General features: G+C 33.4%; 1 protein-coding gene across 1 annotated transcript in view; it reads left to right on the top strand.

Moving 5' to 3' along the window:
- The window catches only part of LOC129231153 (uncharacterized), a 102,108-nt gene that overhangs the window by 5,254 nt on the left and 77,866 nt on the right, over positions 1 to 18,988 (top strand). Inside the window, exons 2-5 of the mRNA XM_054865401.1 lie at positions 5,783 to 5,826; positions 7,793 to 7,885; positions 14,986 to 15,058; positions 16,435 to 16,516. Coding sequence (XP_054721376.1) covers positions 5,783 to 5,826; positions 7,793 to 7,885; positions 14,986 to 15,058; positions 16,435 to 16,516 — 292 coding nt within the window. The remainder of the gene's footprint in view (positions 1 to 5,782; positions 5,827 to 7,792; positions 7,886 to 14,985; positions 15,059 to 16,434; positions 16,517 to 18,988) is intronic.

Genomic DNA, 18,988 nt, shown 5'->3' with positions numbered 1-18,988 from the left:
TTTTTTTTTTTCCGACTCGACCACACGTGGATAAGTACCTAAGAACGTATAGACCCCCGAAATATCACTTTTGACGATTCCCGAGTTAATTACAACGAGTTTTCTCGGGACGTCTCTATGTACTTATGTGCGTATGTGCGTATGTATGTCGCATAACTCAAGAACGGTATGTCCTAGAAAGTTGAAATTCGGTACGTAGACTTCTAGTAGAGTCTAGTTGTGCGCCTCCCCTTTTGGTTGCATTCGGATGTTTCTAAAGGAGTCTTTTGCTCCTTTTGGGGGGGGGAATCATTGTTAATTTCGATGTAAACTCAAGTGGTGTTATAATTTGGCGGACACTTGGCGATATACCGCCAGTATTTTGGTCGCCAAGTTTTGTCACCAACTTGGCGACAAATTTGGCGATTTTTTTATTTTTATTTTTTAATCTGGTTTCAATTTGGGCACTGTTGGTGGTATTTAGAGAGTAAACTATTGAATCACTTTAAAATTGCCAATAATGGGGAAATGACATTAAATTGGAGTAAAAGGAAGTCATGTGATGCACACATCAGCTCGTTTTCTTTTCGAGAAGGGTGGAGTACTCGTATTGGTAGTGTGTCGAAGCAAGTATAAGGTTGTCGATATATAGAGCCGGCCTTAACGAATGCAAGGCCCGATTGGAGAACTCTGGCGGGGCCCATTACAGAACAATTGCATTTAATTTGAAGTACAAAAATAAAATGAGAGTGAATTAAAAATCAAGATTTTACATAAGTTTAGCACTGAGAGCTTCTAGATTCGCAATTTAGTGCATTGACAGAAAAGTTATTTCCCAATTGCTACAAAACCAAAAATTAAATTTTGGACTGTCTTTGGTGACGTCTGCAATAGCACAGAGGTGGGAGGTGTGACCTTCCCTGGAAAATATAATTATTGGAATTTAATAAATTGAAGTCTTAAAAACCCAGCTTTAGTCTGGAGAAAAAGTTAGAGAAGAGAGAGGTTCAAAGTCCTCTTCTGGAAGAATTTTAAAAACTGAAGCCAAAATAAATGTAGGCAATTTTTGGTAAAATTATGGGAAAGGGAATAAGGATACTTGACTGAATTATTTAAACACTGAAGCCAAAATAAATTTAGCCAATTTTTGGTAAAATTATGGGAAAGGGAATAACTATACTTGACTGAATTATTTAAAAACTGAAGTCAAATTTAAGCTCAATTAGACGACGTCAAGGGATCGGATGGACCTTCGGAAATTTAAGTGTAAAAACGCAATTTTAGGATATTTTGTGGGAAGAGGAGATGACAGCACTTAGAATGTTTTTCGAAACAGACGTCTTTTTTAAGGAAAGAATAGGGGAGGTATCCCGTGGAATTTTCTAAAAGCTGAAACTTAATCGATCAGTGTGAATCTTAAGGAAAGGGGTGAAAGTTCTGTGACACCTCTCTGGAAATTACAGAGCCTCATACTCGTCTCTGTCTAGCCCCTAACAATCTTTTGACATTGAAGTTTTAAAAACCAAATTTTTGGCTATATGTTGAGACTTCGTTGGAGGAATAAAAGTTTTAAACCTCATTGGTAAGAAATTTTTGACATTGAAGGTCTAAAAACATATTTATTGTGATTTAACTCATGTTCCAAGTAGGACTGTTTTGCGATCTAACAGTCTCCTTTCATTGCGAGGAGAGGGATGAGACGGCAGTTCCTAATCTTGCTTGGCGATATGGTACTCCAGGACTAAAGAGACTTCAAGTAGTCCAATCAGTCACTTGTTAGATTAATACTCAGCTAAAAAATTTAACTTTCACATTGGTCTCACAAAAATTTTACTCCTATCATATTATTTGGTGTCATAGTTATTATGCACAACTCAAAATATTGTAAGTCTTAATTCTGAAATTAAGCAATAAAAGAGCACACAATTCTTGCATGTTGTGGTATAGAGCAGTAGTGACTAACGTATGGCTCGTGGTTTCATGAAAGAAAATTCACACTGCACCCAGTATTAATACCAAGTAATGATAACAAAATTCTCAGTTCGTAGTTTTGTTTCCTTTTCCATGTTTTTTTTTTACTTCCTTTTACAATAAAGGAAGTATTGTATTCGCGAAAAAAATTTCCACTCAAAAATCGACCTTAATTTCCATTTTACTCACCCCCGAATGAATATTGAGTTTTTTTTTTGGACTCGACCACACGTGGATAAGTGCCTAAGAACGTATAGACACGCGAAATATCCATAATGATGATTCCCGAGTTAATTACAACGAATTCTCTCGTGACTTCTGTATGTACGTATGTATGTGCGTATGTGCGGATGTGCGTATGTGCGTATGTAGGTTGTCGCATAACTCAAGAACGGTAAATCCTAGAAAGTTGAAATTTGGTACGTAGATTCCTAGTGGGGTCTAGTTGAGCACCTCCCCTTTTGGTTGCATTCGGGTGTTTCTAAAGGGGTCTTTTGCCCCTTTGGGGGGGGGGTGGAATCATTGTTAATTTCGATGTAAACTCAAGTGGTGTTATAATTTGGTGGACACTTGGCGATATATCGCCAGTCTTTTAGTCGCCAAGTTTTGCCGCCAACTTGGCGACAAATTTGGCGGTTTTTTTTAAAATCTGTTTTAGTTTGGCCACTGTTGGTGATATTTAGAGAGTAAACTATTGAATCACATTAAAATTGCAAGTAATGGGGAAATGACATTAAATTGGAGTAAAAGGAAGTCATGTGATGCACACATCAGCAAGTTTTTTTTTTTTTTTTTTTTTGAAATTCTAGAGGGAAAAAATGTTTTTACCTTTTTATATGTGTTCTGGCCCACGAGAATCATATTGATATGATTTTCGTTCTGTGGTTATAAAAAGGTTGTTCATCCCTGGTATTATAGATAAACAAAAGTTATAACATTTTAATGTCATTGATGTAGATTTCTTTTCGTAGGAAATTTTTCATTCAGTGAAATAACTTTCAAAATCAGAAAATAGACGACAAGTAACTGCAGATAAGAACCAGACGAAAATTGCAGTCCCTCATCACACCCACACTTTTTTTCTAAAAAGAGAAAAAAAAATGTAGGGGTTGCGGGTTTTAATCGAAGTTTTTAATCCGTGACCGATTGTGAGACAGCACTGATTTCTCTATTTTTACAAGTGCTGTTGGCAATTTGTTTTCTAAGGAATTATTTTGAAGGTGTTTTAAGCATTAATCACGCCGTATTTAAGGGGTTTAGGTTCTTTCACAATTAATTGCACAATAATAAGAGTACTGGTGATATTTGGAGCAAGTTGTATTCAAGATTATGTGGAGCATTGTTATAGATTGTATATAACGGAAAATATCATCGTAGTTGAATTTTCGCACATTTCCCGCCAAAAATAAATAAATAAACAAAGTAAATAAATAAACTAAATTTAAAAGGCAGCTTTGGGGCCCCTAAAATTTGGATGCCTGGCATCATTTTTTGCTTTGCCTATGCGGTAGTTAAGATCTGAGGGGGGGGGGGCTTTATTTTATTACGCACTATACTAATCGACCGATAGTCATTAAAAATTCATTTTTTGAAGTCCCATTATCTATTTCCCTTTCTCCTGACCGGTTGCTGCAGTCGTTGTCTCCATCGATTTGAGATGGTCAATTGAACAGATACTTTAACTTTTTTATGGAAATTTATTTCACAGAAGTATTTTTGGAAATATATTTTGCTAACTATAACTCCTGCTGCTTTTAAAATTAGCTGAAAGCTTCAGGAATCTCCTTACCCTATTGATTGAACTAAAAGTAACTCCACATTTCTCAGATTAAACATGTGTTAAATATTAAATTTGAACTTTTTAAAAGAGTTTGAAAGGAAAACATTATTATTTTTCTTTTGGCACGGGGCCCGATTGGGTCCTTTTGCTGTAATCAGTCTAAGGCCGGCTCTGTCTATGTAACTCCTTTAAATGTCGTTTTGCATAATTTTGAAGGGGACCTGTAACCGTATAACCCCTCTCCTCCTCTTTCCTAATATGTAAAAGCTTAAATATCCATGTTTTCTTGTCTCTGTTACATCTAAAAAATGTTGTAATCATATACATTATTTCTCAAAGGTGGTTTTGACAACGTCAGAGTGGTGACAACGTCATAACTGCATGAATATTCTAACGAACTTTATAATTAGGGACTCATTTTAAAGATTTTTTTCACCGCTTTCGACGAAAAAGAAAAGACACAATCAAAATTCTCACTTTGTGGTGATTTTTCCAAAAATCGGTTTTATTATGTTTTTTAATACAGATTGCTTTGATGTGTAATGCCTCACGAATGAAGCCGTATAACTCAGTTGTTTGGAGCGTAGCTGTGAAATCGGGAAAGATAGTGTGAGTTCGTTCCCACCATGAAGTTTATCGTTTTCGAGTGACATTTTTACTTCCTTTTACAAAAAAGGAAGTATTGTATTCGGGAAAAAAATTAAACTCAAAAATCGACCTTAATTTTCATTTTGCTCGACCCCGAATGAATGTTGAGTTTTTTGTTTCGACACGACCACACGTGCATATGTACCAAAGAACGTATAGACGTCCGAAATATCCCTTTTGACGATTCCCGAGTTAATTACAACGAGTTTTCTCGTGACGTCTGTATGTACGTATGTATGTGTGTATGTATCTCGCATAACTCAAAAACGGTATGTCCCAGAAAGTTAAAATTTGGTACGTAGACTCCTAGTGGGGTCTAATTATACACCTCCCCTTTTGGTTGCATTCGGGTGTTTCTAAAGGGGTCTTTTGCACCTTTTTGGGGGAAATCATTGTTAATTTCGATGCAAACTCAAGTAGTGCTACAATTTTGCGGGCATTTGGCGATATATCGCCAGTCTTTTTGGTCGCCGAGTTTTGTCGCCAAGTTGGCGACAAATTTGGCGATTTTTTTTAAAAATCTGGTTTTAATTTGGCCACTGTTGGTGATATTCAGAGAGTTAACTATTGAATCACATTAAAATTGCCAATAATATTGAAATAACATTAAATTGGTGTAAAAGGAAGTCATGTGATGCACACATCAGCTCGTTTTCCTTGGATTTGTTTTGATTCAAATTTCCAAGAATTTTTTATCTGAACTTATTTGAGGGTTGTGAACCACAATTGTGTGGATGTGTGTGCGTGTGTGTTTTAAGTGCTTCCCTAAATACTTCATACAAATACAAAAGTAAAAGGCATCCTTTTATACTTTTTAAACCCCCATCAGCGAAAAATCAGCAAACAACATTACGTACTGCATGCAATATATAAATCCTGGTTTTCTCGACCAAAGACTAGTTTCGTCCTTGTTATAACCTCATCTGTCTAGAATAGAGAATAACCGAGATAAAGGCAGATGTCCTCTCATTGAAGCCGAAAGTGTAAAAAAAACTGGTAGATGGAGTATATTTATCACACTAGCGAGACATAGTACGGTTCATCCAGCTAGGTTATTCCTTATTCCAGAGTGATGAGTCCATAACATGGGCGAAACGACACCTACTAAAAAGGATAACCGAGGTGTCGCCATATTTCACGTAGTTTTGCCTTAGCCATGCTTTGGACGGTACACTTAACTGCTTTATTTGCATTGTTACTGTTTTTCAAAAAATGCCGTTCAAAAATCGGATTTTTTACCACTATCAAGCACGAATGCTTCGCACGGGTCAACTGGTGCTTTTGTATTTTATTTGAAATGTCAACCGGAACTTTTGTCGAAAATAAATTTAAGTTTGAAAAAAAAAGTATTTTTTATCATGTATACTTTGATTTGTATGTTTTTTTTTTTTTTCTTTTCTGTAGGTCAGTTGTTGGAGAAAAATCTTGTCGGAGGCAGTGATGCACAGGTATTTATAACACTCATATTTTAATCTACATATCGCGTCATTTATGTACATTAGGATGTCCCAAAAAAAATGAAAGTCGATTTTTCAAGTCACACACCACCCTCTTATAGATTTTCTTTTATGTCAAAACAATCGTAAAAACGTTTTGAACAACGGCAACCCGTGTCGACTTGCGCACGAAAGTGTAAACCAGCACTGTATACTAGGCCGAATCGAAAAAAAAAAAATTATCGTTTAGAAGTTTGAAATTTCGTGTTGATAAAACGTCCACTTGAATTTAAATAATATGCTACATCCCTTTGCTTCTCACTGTCTCAGTTGTTAGTTCGGTGAATCAATTTCGTAATTTTTTCCAGTAAGACGCATCTGTAACATCAATTGAAAACTTATTAAGTATATATATATACAGCGAATTGTTGTTCCACAAGTACTTGCAAACGTCTAGAGATAAATCGATAGCAGACTGGATAGCTTCTTAGTAGAGGAAAAGGTGTAAATATAGACACCCTCTTTTGTTTTTGATTTAAAGTTACTTTTAATTCGAAAAATTCTAGATTTTTGTCCCTCATTGACAACTACAACAAGTATCCTATATGCGAGAAGGCGTAACAATGATAAATATCAATGATTTCATTTCAAAAGCGGCGATTTTTAAAATGCTTTAAAAACAGCACTAGAAAAAATGAAGTGTAAATATTGGCACCCTTCAGAAAAGTCGTCAAAAATAGCTCAAAAATTACAGAAATCGCAAACATAACCGGCTCTTTCAGCATCGTGGCACAGTCTAAGTGTGCCCACATTTGCCGCACTTACGTTATGCCGGATGTAAGGCACACGTTTCACCCACACCCCTTTCCAAGTGTCTTCAAGAAACTTTCCATCCTGAAAGATGAAAGTTGCATCGCTTGAGAAATAGTTTTTGTCGTTTTAAAAAAAAGATGCGGTGTAGATGTGATCACTTTTTATATGGGGGCCCATATTTACACAAACTACATTTAAGATGGCCACTCTAACATGTAACGTAAAAGCGTGCATGATAAAGGTGTGCTTCAAAAAGTAGATTGAGATCTCCGATTTCCGGATGTCACTGTGAAATTGCTTTTAATTAAACATGAAAAGAAAACGATTTCACATACACAGTTAAAAATTCAGGAAACTTTTATGGTAAATAATACTGTAAAATGAAGCGTTTACAGTACAGACAAAAATGCACAGTAAATTGCACCGAGAAAAATAAACGATTGCAGCGCCAATGGATACACCACGTGACTTATAGTGCGAAGCAGATAAAGCCGTATTTTCCCTCACTCGATGTGTCTCAGCTCGTATGGAGGGCAACAAAGCCACCTGCCAATCTATAGGTCCCGAGTTTGAATCTTCTCCACGCAATTTTCGTTTTTTTACTCCCGTTTATTATACCGTAAAATTTTACAGTAAAAAAGAATTTTACGGTAAAAGTTACTGGCAACATGTATGCCAGTAACTTTTACTGTAAAATTTCAGGATTCGTTTTAACAGTGTACCTCTAAAAAGTTTGCCGTCTAAAAAAATATTTAAAAAAAAATAATTTACACAATAACTCGAACTGCATCCACACGACTCCAAAAAAATTGTTTTCCAACTATTCTCTGCTATTTTATATTAGTAAATGGCACCATATATAGTCCTCAGCGCCAGACATCAGCACCCCCCTTAGCCACAAGAGAGGGGTGCTCATATTTACTCCTGTGCCCATTTTTACACCTTTTTCTCCAATGACGCATATGTTGAAGTTTGTTTAAGGCATGTCACGTTACCAAAAGCGGCGAAATAATTTAAAAATCCACTACACCCAGAAGGAGTTTTTTCCCCCCTATCAGTCATTTTATAGTTTTAATAGCTAGTCTTTGTCAGTGATTAAAAATATGTGACCACACCCCATTTGTCATTCTTTCTGTTTATTGTAATATTTTAATTTGTATTTTAGGGTTCTGGAAACAGTCATGTGAGCGAAATTAATGCAGAGATTAGAGCACTAAGGGAACAGTTAATGAGAAGTCAAGTCCTATTTACTTATCTGGTAAGCTTAACATTTCAATCCATGTTATAGTGTGGCTCCGATAAATTAAATCTCGATTTTGATAATCTTTACCTTTTTTTGGGGTACTTGGAAGGGTAATTGGCGATGAGTAGAGTTTGTTTACTTTTGTAGTAGTTTTGGAAAAGTACTCTATTCCAACTCTTTTCTAAGCCAGTATAATGTGGTTTTGATAAGTTGAGCATGGCCTTGACAACGATTACCTTTTTTTTCAGGTATAATAGAGTAAGGTAATTGATGCTGAGTCAAGTTAATTTTGTAGTAGATTTGCAAAGATATTTTAACGCGATTCCGTGGCAATAACACGTCCCTTTTTTCACTGAACTCCCCTAAAAGTGTAACCATTGTCAAGGCCATAGCATGACTTATCTGAGCCAAATCATACTTAGTAGCGAATATGTTGTAAAAACCCAAAAAGACAGAGCGAATTTCGTTTGGATTTCATTCGTTTTTGACAGGTCTTCAGTTTGTGTAAAAAAACTCATTAAAGAGAAATGTGAGGTGGAAAAATCAGCGTGTTTAGGTTTGAGAACGCACTTAAATTGTCGCAATTTTTTATTAAAATAGGACTGTGATTCTGAACTCAGTCTGTAAAAAAAATGATCTTTTAAAAGAAATACTTAAAAGCATAAAATCTACAGAAAGAAGGCGGTGTGGTAAGCAATTGACCGAAGTGATTGGTAAATCGAAAACTCCGGATTAATTCCTTCAGTTAATCGAAAATACCGGATTAAAAAAGCACTTGAAAAAGTTGGAAAATAATTTAAAAGATTTTAGTTACGTTTCTCATATAATAAGCAATAAATTTGCTCAAAAATGTCACAAAGGTCAGAAAATGGAATGCTAGTTTAACCAGACGTAATACAAAAAAAAAAGCTTAAACCTTTACTTTCTTATTCGTAAGACAGTTAGTTTTATGCTTTATTCTTTAGTTTGAAACATAAATACGCAGATTAAAACATAATCTCGTGACTTTGAACAAATATTGTTTGCGTACAAAAAAAAAAGTAAATAATTTCAATTTTTAGCGAAGTTTTGGTCAAAAGAGTTTCGCATATAATCTAGGTTTTACTATATGCAACATCAAGATTAAAATTACCTTTGGAATATAAACCACACCTCCTCTTCATTCTTTTTGGGGGCATCTTTTTCAAATCATGTGCAAACACACACGGTGGCAAAAACCTTCCTGTGCAAACTTGGAGGGGATATAGAGAATACGAAAAAAAGCAATCACAAACGCAATGCTGACGCGCTACATGCACAGAAAGCCAAATGACTGAAGGATGCGAAACAGGTAGCAAATAATGATAAATTTTTCCACAATGACGATTTTACGCTACATTTTAGTTTTAAAAAAGGGATTAAAGCAATTGTTGAAAATTATTGCCTGCTGCTGTTATCATGCATCGCAAAGACAACGACTTTGGACAGTAAATTTCCGACCTGTTTCGCATCCGTCAGTGTCTGGCTTTGCGTGCATGTAGCGCGTCAGCATTGTGCTTGCGGCCACATACTCCTAACCACGAAACGGCACAAATAGTGTAATAATGAAAAAAACATTAAATTGGTAGTAACGAAGTAAGTATATTGAGACTTTTTTTTTTTTAACACATAAATTATTTTCCTACTTTACTTCGTTACCGAGATATGGTTTTTAACTCAGCCGAAATTTGAGAAAACTCACAAAATTTAAAGGCTTGGCGAGACAGGGTCGATACCACGAGACTTTATATTCTGCATATGACAGGACATCCATCTGCAAATTATCTGCTAACTACAATTATCTATACTGCCGTGAGCAGATAAACGGCAGTATCTGCAGAAATGAGTTTTCGAGATATTTGAAGAAATGCGTTTTGGATTTAATACTAACATAGGGAAATGTTGGAATTAGACGTCTTTTTCGCGCCTTTTTTTCAGCGGAAACCAAATAAGCGAGCTTGTACAGTAAAGCTAGCGTACAATAGAGGACAAAAATGCAAAAAAAATGAAAAATGAAAAATTTGCAGTTACTGCCCTTTACCTGCACACGGCAGTATACACTCCACAAGGTCCACACGTATATTGAAGTCTTCTTCAAAATTACGTAAATTAAATTTTGATGTGTGACCATATGCGAGAGCAAAGTAAATAGAACACAAACTCTAAATTCTCAGATGGGAACCCCTATTGTTTACTATGTAAATGAGTACCTGAGACTAAAAGCAGCTAGGGTGCAAAATGTCATTGCATTCCGACGAGTAGAATTATAGAAGAATTAGAAAGATATAAGTGAAAACCGATTCAGGGATTTAAAATTGTACTTTTAAGGTTAAAGCTTACCGATCAATGCAAACGAGGGTACTAAATATCAATTTAGTTTTTCAAAGGAAATAGCTGATCACTATAATGCATTAACTTTCGTAATTAATTTACAATTTTTGGGTTTTGTTAAAAGTATTTATTTTAACTCAATTTGGCCAAAAAGAATGTTATGGTTACAGATTTAAGAAAAAAAGAACTCCCTTCAATATTCTCGCAATTTGCTTAAAACTTAGTTGGAAATATAATTATCTACATATATATTATCTCTACAGATTAGCACAGCCTGAATATACCTTTTGGAGAGGGTTGTCCTTACATGTATTTAAACCATGGCTGCGGAGTCGGAAGAAAAATTGCCGACTCAGACTCCTACTCCTGGATTTTGAACCGTCCGACTCCGGCTCTGGTTTTTTTTTATTATTTATTTATTTATTTTTCCAAATCCCCTTCCTCATGGGAAAGGGGGAAAATCCCTAAACAGAGATTGAAATATTAATTCCTTTTTATGAAATTTTCGCGTTGTATTTTATTGTAAACCTAAGATGTATACAATGTTAGAAATTCAATTTGAAAATTAAATTATCCAATAGTTGCGATTTCTAAAGTAAGATTACTTAAAAATCCCATAAAAAAAATTGAATAGGATTAATTTGCTCCCATTTAATGCTTAGCCAACAGATGTTGATCAAATCCTGTGCTTTCAATTTTTAAAAACTGTAACTTGAGGTTTTTTTTTTTTTTTTTTGCTCAGTCAAAAAAACTTTTCTTGACAGGGGGCGGTCCTCCCCCCTCCCGGGTGACACCCATCTGGTGGGTACCACCTCAACTTAATCTCAGAGTTTATAAAAATTGAAATACTTTAATTCTAAAAAAAATTCCTCAATAATATCCCCCTAAATCTTAAATTTCATCTTAAATATTTCAACGAAAATATTGCACTACGTTGCGGAGAGAGTTCGGGTATATGTACGTCTGGAGCAAAAGCCGTAGCCGGGTTTCTATGTGAAATCTGCCCTTGCGGCTTTTCGACTCGCACTTGGGGGATCATTTTGGTGTGGAATAAAAATAATTTAGCCAAGTTTTTAGCTCTTTATCTCAAACGATCTTCGAGTTTTTCAAAAAAACCTGATTTTTCGATTTTAATTTTTTTTTCATTGTAAAATTCAAAATTATCAAATGGTAATTTTTTTCCTAATTCTTCGGAATAAAATACATGAAAAATTATTACAGTCGTAATTTTTAAACAAAAAGCCGATTTTTGGCGACGGAAATAAAATTTAAATATTTTTTATAAATGTATTTCTGAAAAGTGTCACTCACCAAATTTTGTCAGAAAATTTCTTTTATACTCCTTTACACTCAGGAATTTTTCAAATTTTTTGAAGTGGTGGAACAATTTGAAAAAAATTAAAAAGTATTTTTTTTTCATAATTTGCCGTTTAAACAAATTTAAATATTTTTATTGCCGAAAAAATCATTTGAACTAAGTCAGTAAAAAATTGTCTGCTAAGTAATAAACAAAATTAAAAAAAAAATACTATCCTACCAGAGAAAAAACATAAAGAGAAAACCATAAAAAACTAAGACACATCCTTCATAAAGTTATTAGGAATGTTAAAAAAAAAGATTAAAAAGTTTTTAAATAAATATTCTTCAATGCTAAACTGTACGTAAAGACGATTATATAGTTTGTCCACAGTTTTTTTAATAAATTTTCAGTCAGGTTCCCATAAAGACAAAAATTTCGAACAGCAAAGTAACTTTTTTTATAATTTAGTCACCGCTTAACATAATTTTGTTAAATAACTGACATTAGATACAATAATTTTCTATAATTTATGATGATTTTTAAATTAAGGTTAGACCTCTTCTATGTCTTCATTTACAACGACATTGACCTTTTCATCAATGAACAGACTTTATATTTGGGCAAGCCTCTCTATATTTGCCAAATATCGAGCATGAGAAAGAAAATATATGATCGCAGCAATGTGTGAGCAACATTAGACAGTACGCATACCATTAGCACAGTCACAACAATATCGAGTAGTCCCAGTAATGTTATTCTTCTCCGACTGATAATCAAGAAAGCAACGATATGTTTTTGACTTATTATGTCGCGATTTCACTTAATGTTTTGTAATATTAGGTGTAATTTTGATATAATGGAGTTTAATCGTTCCATCGTCTTTCATCATCTCAGCTAAATATGATACAGCGTGAGGCATTTGATTTTGGCATATATTTTCTGTCTCATGCTCGATATTTGGCAAAAATATTAAAGCTTTCCCAAATATTGAGTCGTCTGTTCATTGATGAAAAAGTAAATGTCGTTGTAGAGGAAGACAGTGACGAAGATTAAGTTAACTTAAAAAATCATCATAAATAGTTGGAAATTATTTCATCAAATGTTAGTTACTTAAAATAATTATGTTAAACGGTGTCTAATTATAATAAAGTTACTTAAAAATTCGAAATTTTTGTCCTCATTAGATTAAGACTGAAAAATTATTCCCAGTAGCATGAACTTATTATGCATTCATCTTTACGTACACTTTAACACTGAATAATATTTATTTAAAAACTCTTTAATAACTTTTTTACATTCGTAATAACTTCATAAAGGATGTGTCTTAGTTTTTTTATGGTTTTCTTTATGTGTTTTCTCTGGTAAGATAGAATTTTCGATTTTTTTTCTTAAATAAAAAATATTTAAATTTGTTTAAATGCAAAATTATGAGAAAAAAAAACACTTTTTTAATTTTTTCGAATTGTCCCGTCGCCAAAGATCGGCCTTTCGTTTAAAAATTATGACTATAGTAATTTTTCATGTATTTTATTCCTAAAAAAGGGGGGAAAAACCATTCGTCAATTTTGAATTTTACTATGAAAAATAAATTTAAATCGAAAAAACAGGGCTTTTTTGAAAAACTCGAAGGTCTTTTAAGATAAAGAGCTGAAAATTTGGCTTAATTATTTTTATTCCACACCAAAATGATCCCCCAAGTGAGAGTCGAGAAACCCAGCTACGGCCTTTTACCCAAAATGCGGCGGTATACAGCTTTGCACGAATAGTTTTTACTATAGCTACATTTTTTGGCTCAATTTTTGATTTTTGTTTTATTGGCAGCTTTAGAATTAACCTTAATATGAAGATTTTAGAATTAACTACAATTATTGAGTATTGTAACCAAGAAATCATGTACTGATTTTATTCTGTACCTACTTTTTAGTGATAACCAAGCTTTCTTAGATAACGTCTTTAGGTTAAAAAAAAAAAAAAACATTTACATTTTATTAGATCTTTTGGATTTGCGCTTTCGGGCCAAACCAACACTTATTTGAATTTACCAAGCACCCTCAGAAGTTTCCCGACTTGCTCAAGCAATTCATACATTCCTTTTACTATATTATAACTGAGATCGAGGTAAAAAATATACTATTATTTTTATTTGAAAGTGATTACTTAGGAAATGTTAGGCAACAAAACTACTGTTTGCTGACAGTTGCGATCACTTAAATAAAGTTAAAAAATAAGTAAACTAGGAGACGGCGTAGGTAGCTGTTACAGAAATCTCGATAAACAATCAAGCCAGCTGGTTGCCACAATGACAAGCAGTTTATTATTGGCAGCATGTAATCAAATTAATATGTATTTAGTTTTTTAAAAAATGCAAGGAGAGTCAGTGAAAATTAAAGAAATAAAAAAAACGGAGTCGGAGTCGGCCTGTTTTCGAACGACTCCGGCTCCTTTACCCCAATATCAGTCCGACTTCGGCTCTTCGACTCCGACTCCGACTCCAAAGCCCTGATTTAAACTATGTACTAAAACCAGCAATAATTTTTAAACCAAGACCTTTGGAGGAGTTTTTCATCTGCAAATCCGTGCCACTGCCTCTTTTATAAAGCCAACACATTTCATATACGATTTTTGTGTGATGCGTTGCTGAGTCTTTGAACTGCAGATATCCCATTTTCTTCCCTACCAGAACACCTCCTTCTACCCCTCCCCAACCAGGAACGATCTGCATAGTGTAACAGTGAAACATTACAAGTGATTACCTTTTCTGTTGTCCAATTTTCCTCTTTCTTTACATAGAAATCACCATCCACTGTTTCAGTTTGGAAACATTATACGGGCCTTCAAACGGAAAAAAGATTTTTTAGCATATCATAAAAATTACTGAATAATTTGAGCTCAAATTTAAGATCCCTGTATAAAATCGCTTCTAGATTGTTTTTCCATTAAAATACAATATGGTTCCAAATCATATTTTTTCAAATATTAATTTCGTAATTCATGAAGAATTCATTTTTTTTTTTTTTAATGAAGTGAATGACGTTTTCATTGTTGAGTTGATTCATACTTTGAAATAAAAAAACAAGTTTTCCAGTACCCAAGGTGATAGATATTATTTGCAAAAGTATCAAAAATCTTTTTAACATTACGGAATGGTTTTTCCTCGATCAAATTGTGAAACAATGGCTGGAGCAAATTAAACAAAATTTTGTGTACTCTTGATGCTGATCCAGAAATATGGGATAAAAAAAAGGGGGGGATTCTCAGAGAAAATTTTAAAGTTGATGCTCATTTTAATGCGAAGATTAATCCTTAGTAACAATTAAGTAACGGACACATTAATTTCAGAGTACATTATCTTAGAAAAAATAACACGTTACACGTGTCTCTAGTGTTAATAGTCTTCGGATACAAATGAGTATTTCGTTATTTCTTTTCTATAACTGTTCCTCTTATACTTGAAATTACTTTTCAGTTAAAGGATGCGAGCTCTGAAAATACCCCCAAGAGTTCTGAAGACAAAGGGGATTTGCACGCTCTTCTGGAAGGTGAAGTACCTCTACTTTTTCTCTTCTATTATTTTTCTAAAACCGAATATAAATTATTAAAGAGTCTTCAATCCAAAGATACACTTTGCTGAAATTAATAATGATAATGAATATTTTTGAATAAATGTAATTAAAAGAACTCATCAATAGACACAGCCTAGCTTTTAGATACATCTCACATCTGCACTGTTCTTTGCAATAAGTTTTACCTTATTAAATGCGTCCTCTAAATACTTTCTCATTTTAAGTCATATTTGAATCACAGAGGAATTTCCCATGCTCATGAAGCATGTGATAGTGCGGTCGTCTTGTTTCCGATTATACCATTATTGAATAATATATAATGGAATTTCTTCATTAACAAAACAATTACTATTATTTATTTATTTATTGGTTGTTATTTTTAATTAACCCTAGAGAAGTCGCGTTTCCTTTTGCTACGCTAGTGCTCGCGCTTCGGTCTTTTCCCCGCCGTAGCGATCCGTGGGACGAAAGCAGAAGAAAGGAAGTGCCGGGGAGAAAATGACACCTGACTAGGATGGCGCGCTATTGGTCTAAATGACCAACATACATTTCCAAAAGCTATGCAACCTTGAAATACCGAAGAAAATTCTCAGAACTAAGTGTGTGGGCTGGGGAGAGTCTGACCTTCAGCCACACAGATGGGCCCCATTATTAGAATAAGGTGTGGTGGGATAGAGCGAAATATTTGACAACGGGCGGGGAATCGACCGAAGCGTGACTTCTCTAGGGTTAAAAATTGCAAACGGAAAAATGACAGCATATGTACAAATTAAAAAAAATAATAATAAGTAAATCAAAATGTGGACATTCAGTTTGTCAAAAACTACAATTATAAAATTAACGACATTAATGCTCTTAATGACGAATAATTCATGCGTTATTGTACAAAAAATAATTAAATTATTTTAGACAAAACTTCACTCATGCTTTTACATGGATCACATTACAAGATTTTGCAAATATTGTTCAACCTTGAATGCTCCTGCCAAATGAAAAATTTCTTAAACTTCTAAAACCGTTTTCCTTGTATTAAAAATACCTATTTGTCACTTCTTATGTATCAAATGCAAATATATTTGAATGCGTTTCTTATATTTTCCTACTCAATATCAGAGCCCTTGGGTAACTTTAAAGTTTTTGGGTAAACAAAATTTTTGCTTACCCAAAAGAAAGATGAAGGAAAAAGAAAAACTCATCCTCAAGTAAAGCGACAAAAGCACACTATAACCAAATTATACTATAAGAAATTTATCATTAACTAAACTTATAACTAAAATTTTATAAAGGTGTTGTTTTGATACGTATGTCTTTTATAACTTTTTTTTTTTTTTTTTTTTTCAATTTTTGCATAGATGGAAACTTACGGGATGCTATTTTTCACTGCAAAAGTTTCGACGGCCAAGTTCCACCACGATTTTGCAGTCGCTCTAATCGGTATGTTTTTTTTTTTTTTTTTTTTTTTTTTTTTTTTTTTTTTTTTTTTGACGAATCTTTAAAACTATTGCATGCTCGTTTAAGTATAAATTATAGAAATCGTAGAGTTTCTGACCGGTAAAAATGTCTTACACAACGAAGAAGTGAATGCATATGCATGATAAATATTTATGATCAAAATTTGTTTAGAAAAACGAAGAGCATGTGTAAATCAATGTGCGTCATTGAAAGTCGGTATACGTATTACCAACTTTTAAGGGTAGTTTCAATTTTAAAGAAGGGGAAGAAGTTGAATAGTGCTATATATGGTGAGTAAAGTTGACTGTATTGTGTACAGACAGAAACAATTTTTCGCCCTAAAATTTGCGAGTCAAATCAACTCGAACCATCAGTTTGACATCAGTTCAACTCATCTAAATCGAAATGAGCTTGTATCAAATTCGTGCTCGTGAGCATAAACTTCACGACGAACGACTGACGGACACGATAAACACAAGCAGATGCGGAGCACGGAAGCAAAAGCAGACTAACATTTTAGGAGGGCAGTGCTCATGAATACGGTTTTGGGAGCGAAACTTTTCTTGAGCTGTTTATGTTTCAGCAAAAAGCCCCAAATCTTGCAGAAAGAAGGTGCCCAGGGAAATATTATTTCAAACAGTTTCTTTAAAAATAATTTTCAAAATTACTGAAAGAATTAGCGCTTGTTCATAAAATGTTTGAGCACAATTTGTATAAAGGCCATTTTACAGAAAACGGTAATTCGGGGAAAATATAGTTAACATCTGGAGTGAAATTTTGTGGACAAATATAATTTGGAAAAGAATGCGTTTGGCATTTAATTTATTAAAAAAACAAGGTGAAAATGTTCATTTCGCGGACTATTCGACAGTCCCAAAAATATTCCATTTTTGAGAAACGTAATATTTAATTTGATTTTGAATACTAGAAATGACGAAAATCTCGTCCTTACGAACTCGAAAAAAACTTAATGGCTGTTTCTTAAAAATTCCAGCGGCAGGCACGAAAAGTCTTAGAAAGAAAAGACTTTCATTATTTCGTCTTCTCCTGCCCTTGCATCTATTTCTATAATAAGAAATAAATTAGTTCAAAATAAACGGTCGATCTGGATTTTACGTTCTGTATATTTAGATATCTAGGTTCAGATATTTTATTTTATTTTTTTAACTGGCGCCACGCAGAAACCGAAATGCCCTTTAGCATTGGCAAAAGGGAATTATCTAAGCTAAATTAAATGAAAAACTACTTAAATTGGAAAGTTAATAAAATAAGGTTGAGTAGGGTAGACCGACCAGTGAGTGAACACCACCCAGTGAATGAAAAGCGCGTAATTTTTTTAAAAAAAATAAGCTTCCAAAATATATTTTCTGAATAAATTCACTAAAAAAGCGTTCTTTATTGATATTCTAAGCTATCTGACACCTGATTGGTTACTTTGGATACGTATTTTTTTCCTGGAAAAAATTTGAAATTTTTACTGCCGTGAATCGTTCTTTCTCTCTTTCAATAAAATAAGGCTGGTTTCGTGCTAGCAGTTATTTTGATACATATTATTTTTATCGATAAATTTTATTTTTTAACTCTACGAAAGAAAAATTGAGTATACATATTTAGGCTATGGATTTAAATTGTTTCAGTCAATGCAGAATGCGTAGATTTTTAGGTAGAGGGGTGTTCAGTCACTGGGTACGAAAAATTGCGAAAACCCAGTGAATGAACAACGGCAAAATTTCTTTTGATTTAAAAAGAAATTTGAAGTTTCATTGAGATATTTTCATTTTCGTAATTTTTTGTAATGAAGATAGTTTTATATGCTTATTTATTTATGTATTTCAATATATATTTTATATTTTTTTATTTTTGTCTTTGTAAACAATGCACTTTTAACTGAGTTTTATCTTTTATCTATCTATATCTCTATCTGTATATTAACCTACCTACCTACCTACATCTATCTTTCTATATCTTTATCTCTCTTGATAGATAGACAGGTAGATAAAGAGATAGAGAAATAGAACTATAGATATGTATGTATGTTTGTATATAGATAAATAGATAAATAGAGGAAAATATAGAGATAGATATATAAAAAATAAGAGGTAAATAGATATATAGGTAGATAAATATAGAGATAGAATAGGTAGGTAGATAGATAGATCGATAGATTTATTGATAGATAAATAGATAGGTAGTGGTTAATAGATAGATAGGTAGATAGACTAATATAGATATAGATAGCTAGGTAGAGAGACTGATATAGAGATAGATAGTAGGTAGATATATAGACAGGTAGATAGACCGATAGATATAGATTGGTGGATAGATATAGATAGGTAGATATACTGATAAGGAGATAGATAGATAGATATATAGATAGATAAGTAGATAAGTATATAGATTAGTAGATAGATAGATAAGTAGATAAGTGGACATATAAGTAGATATATATATAGA

Source organism: Uloborus diversus, chromosome 10, assembly GCF_026930045.1.
Source record: "Uloborus diversus isolate 005 chromosome 10, Udiv.v.3.1, whole genome shotgun sequence".
Taxonomy (NCBI): domain Eukaryota; kingdom Metazoa; phylum Arthropoda; class Arachnida; order Araneae; family Uloboridae; genus Uloborus; species Uloborus diversus.
Note: the sequence above shows the minus strand (reverse complement) of the source record. Positions and strands in the feature narration are given on the sequence as shown.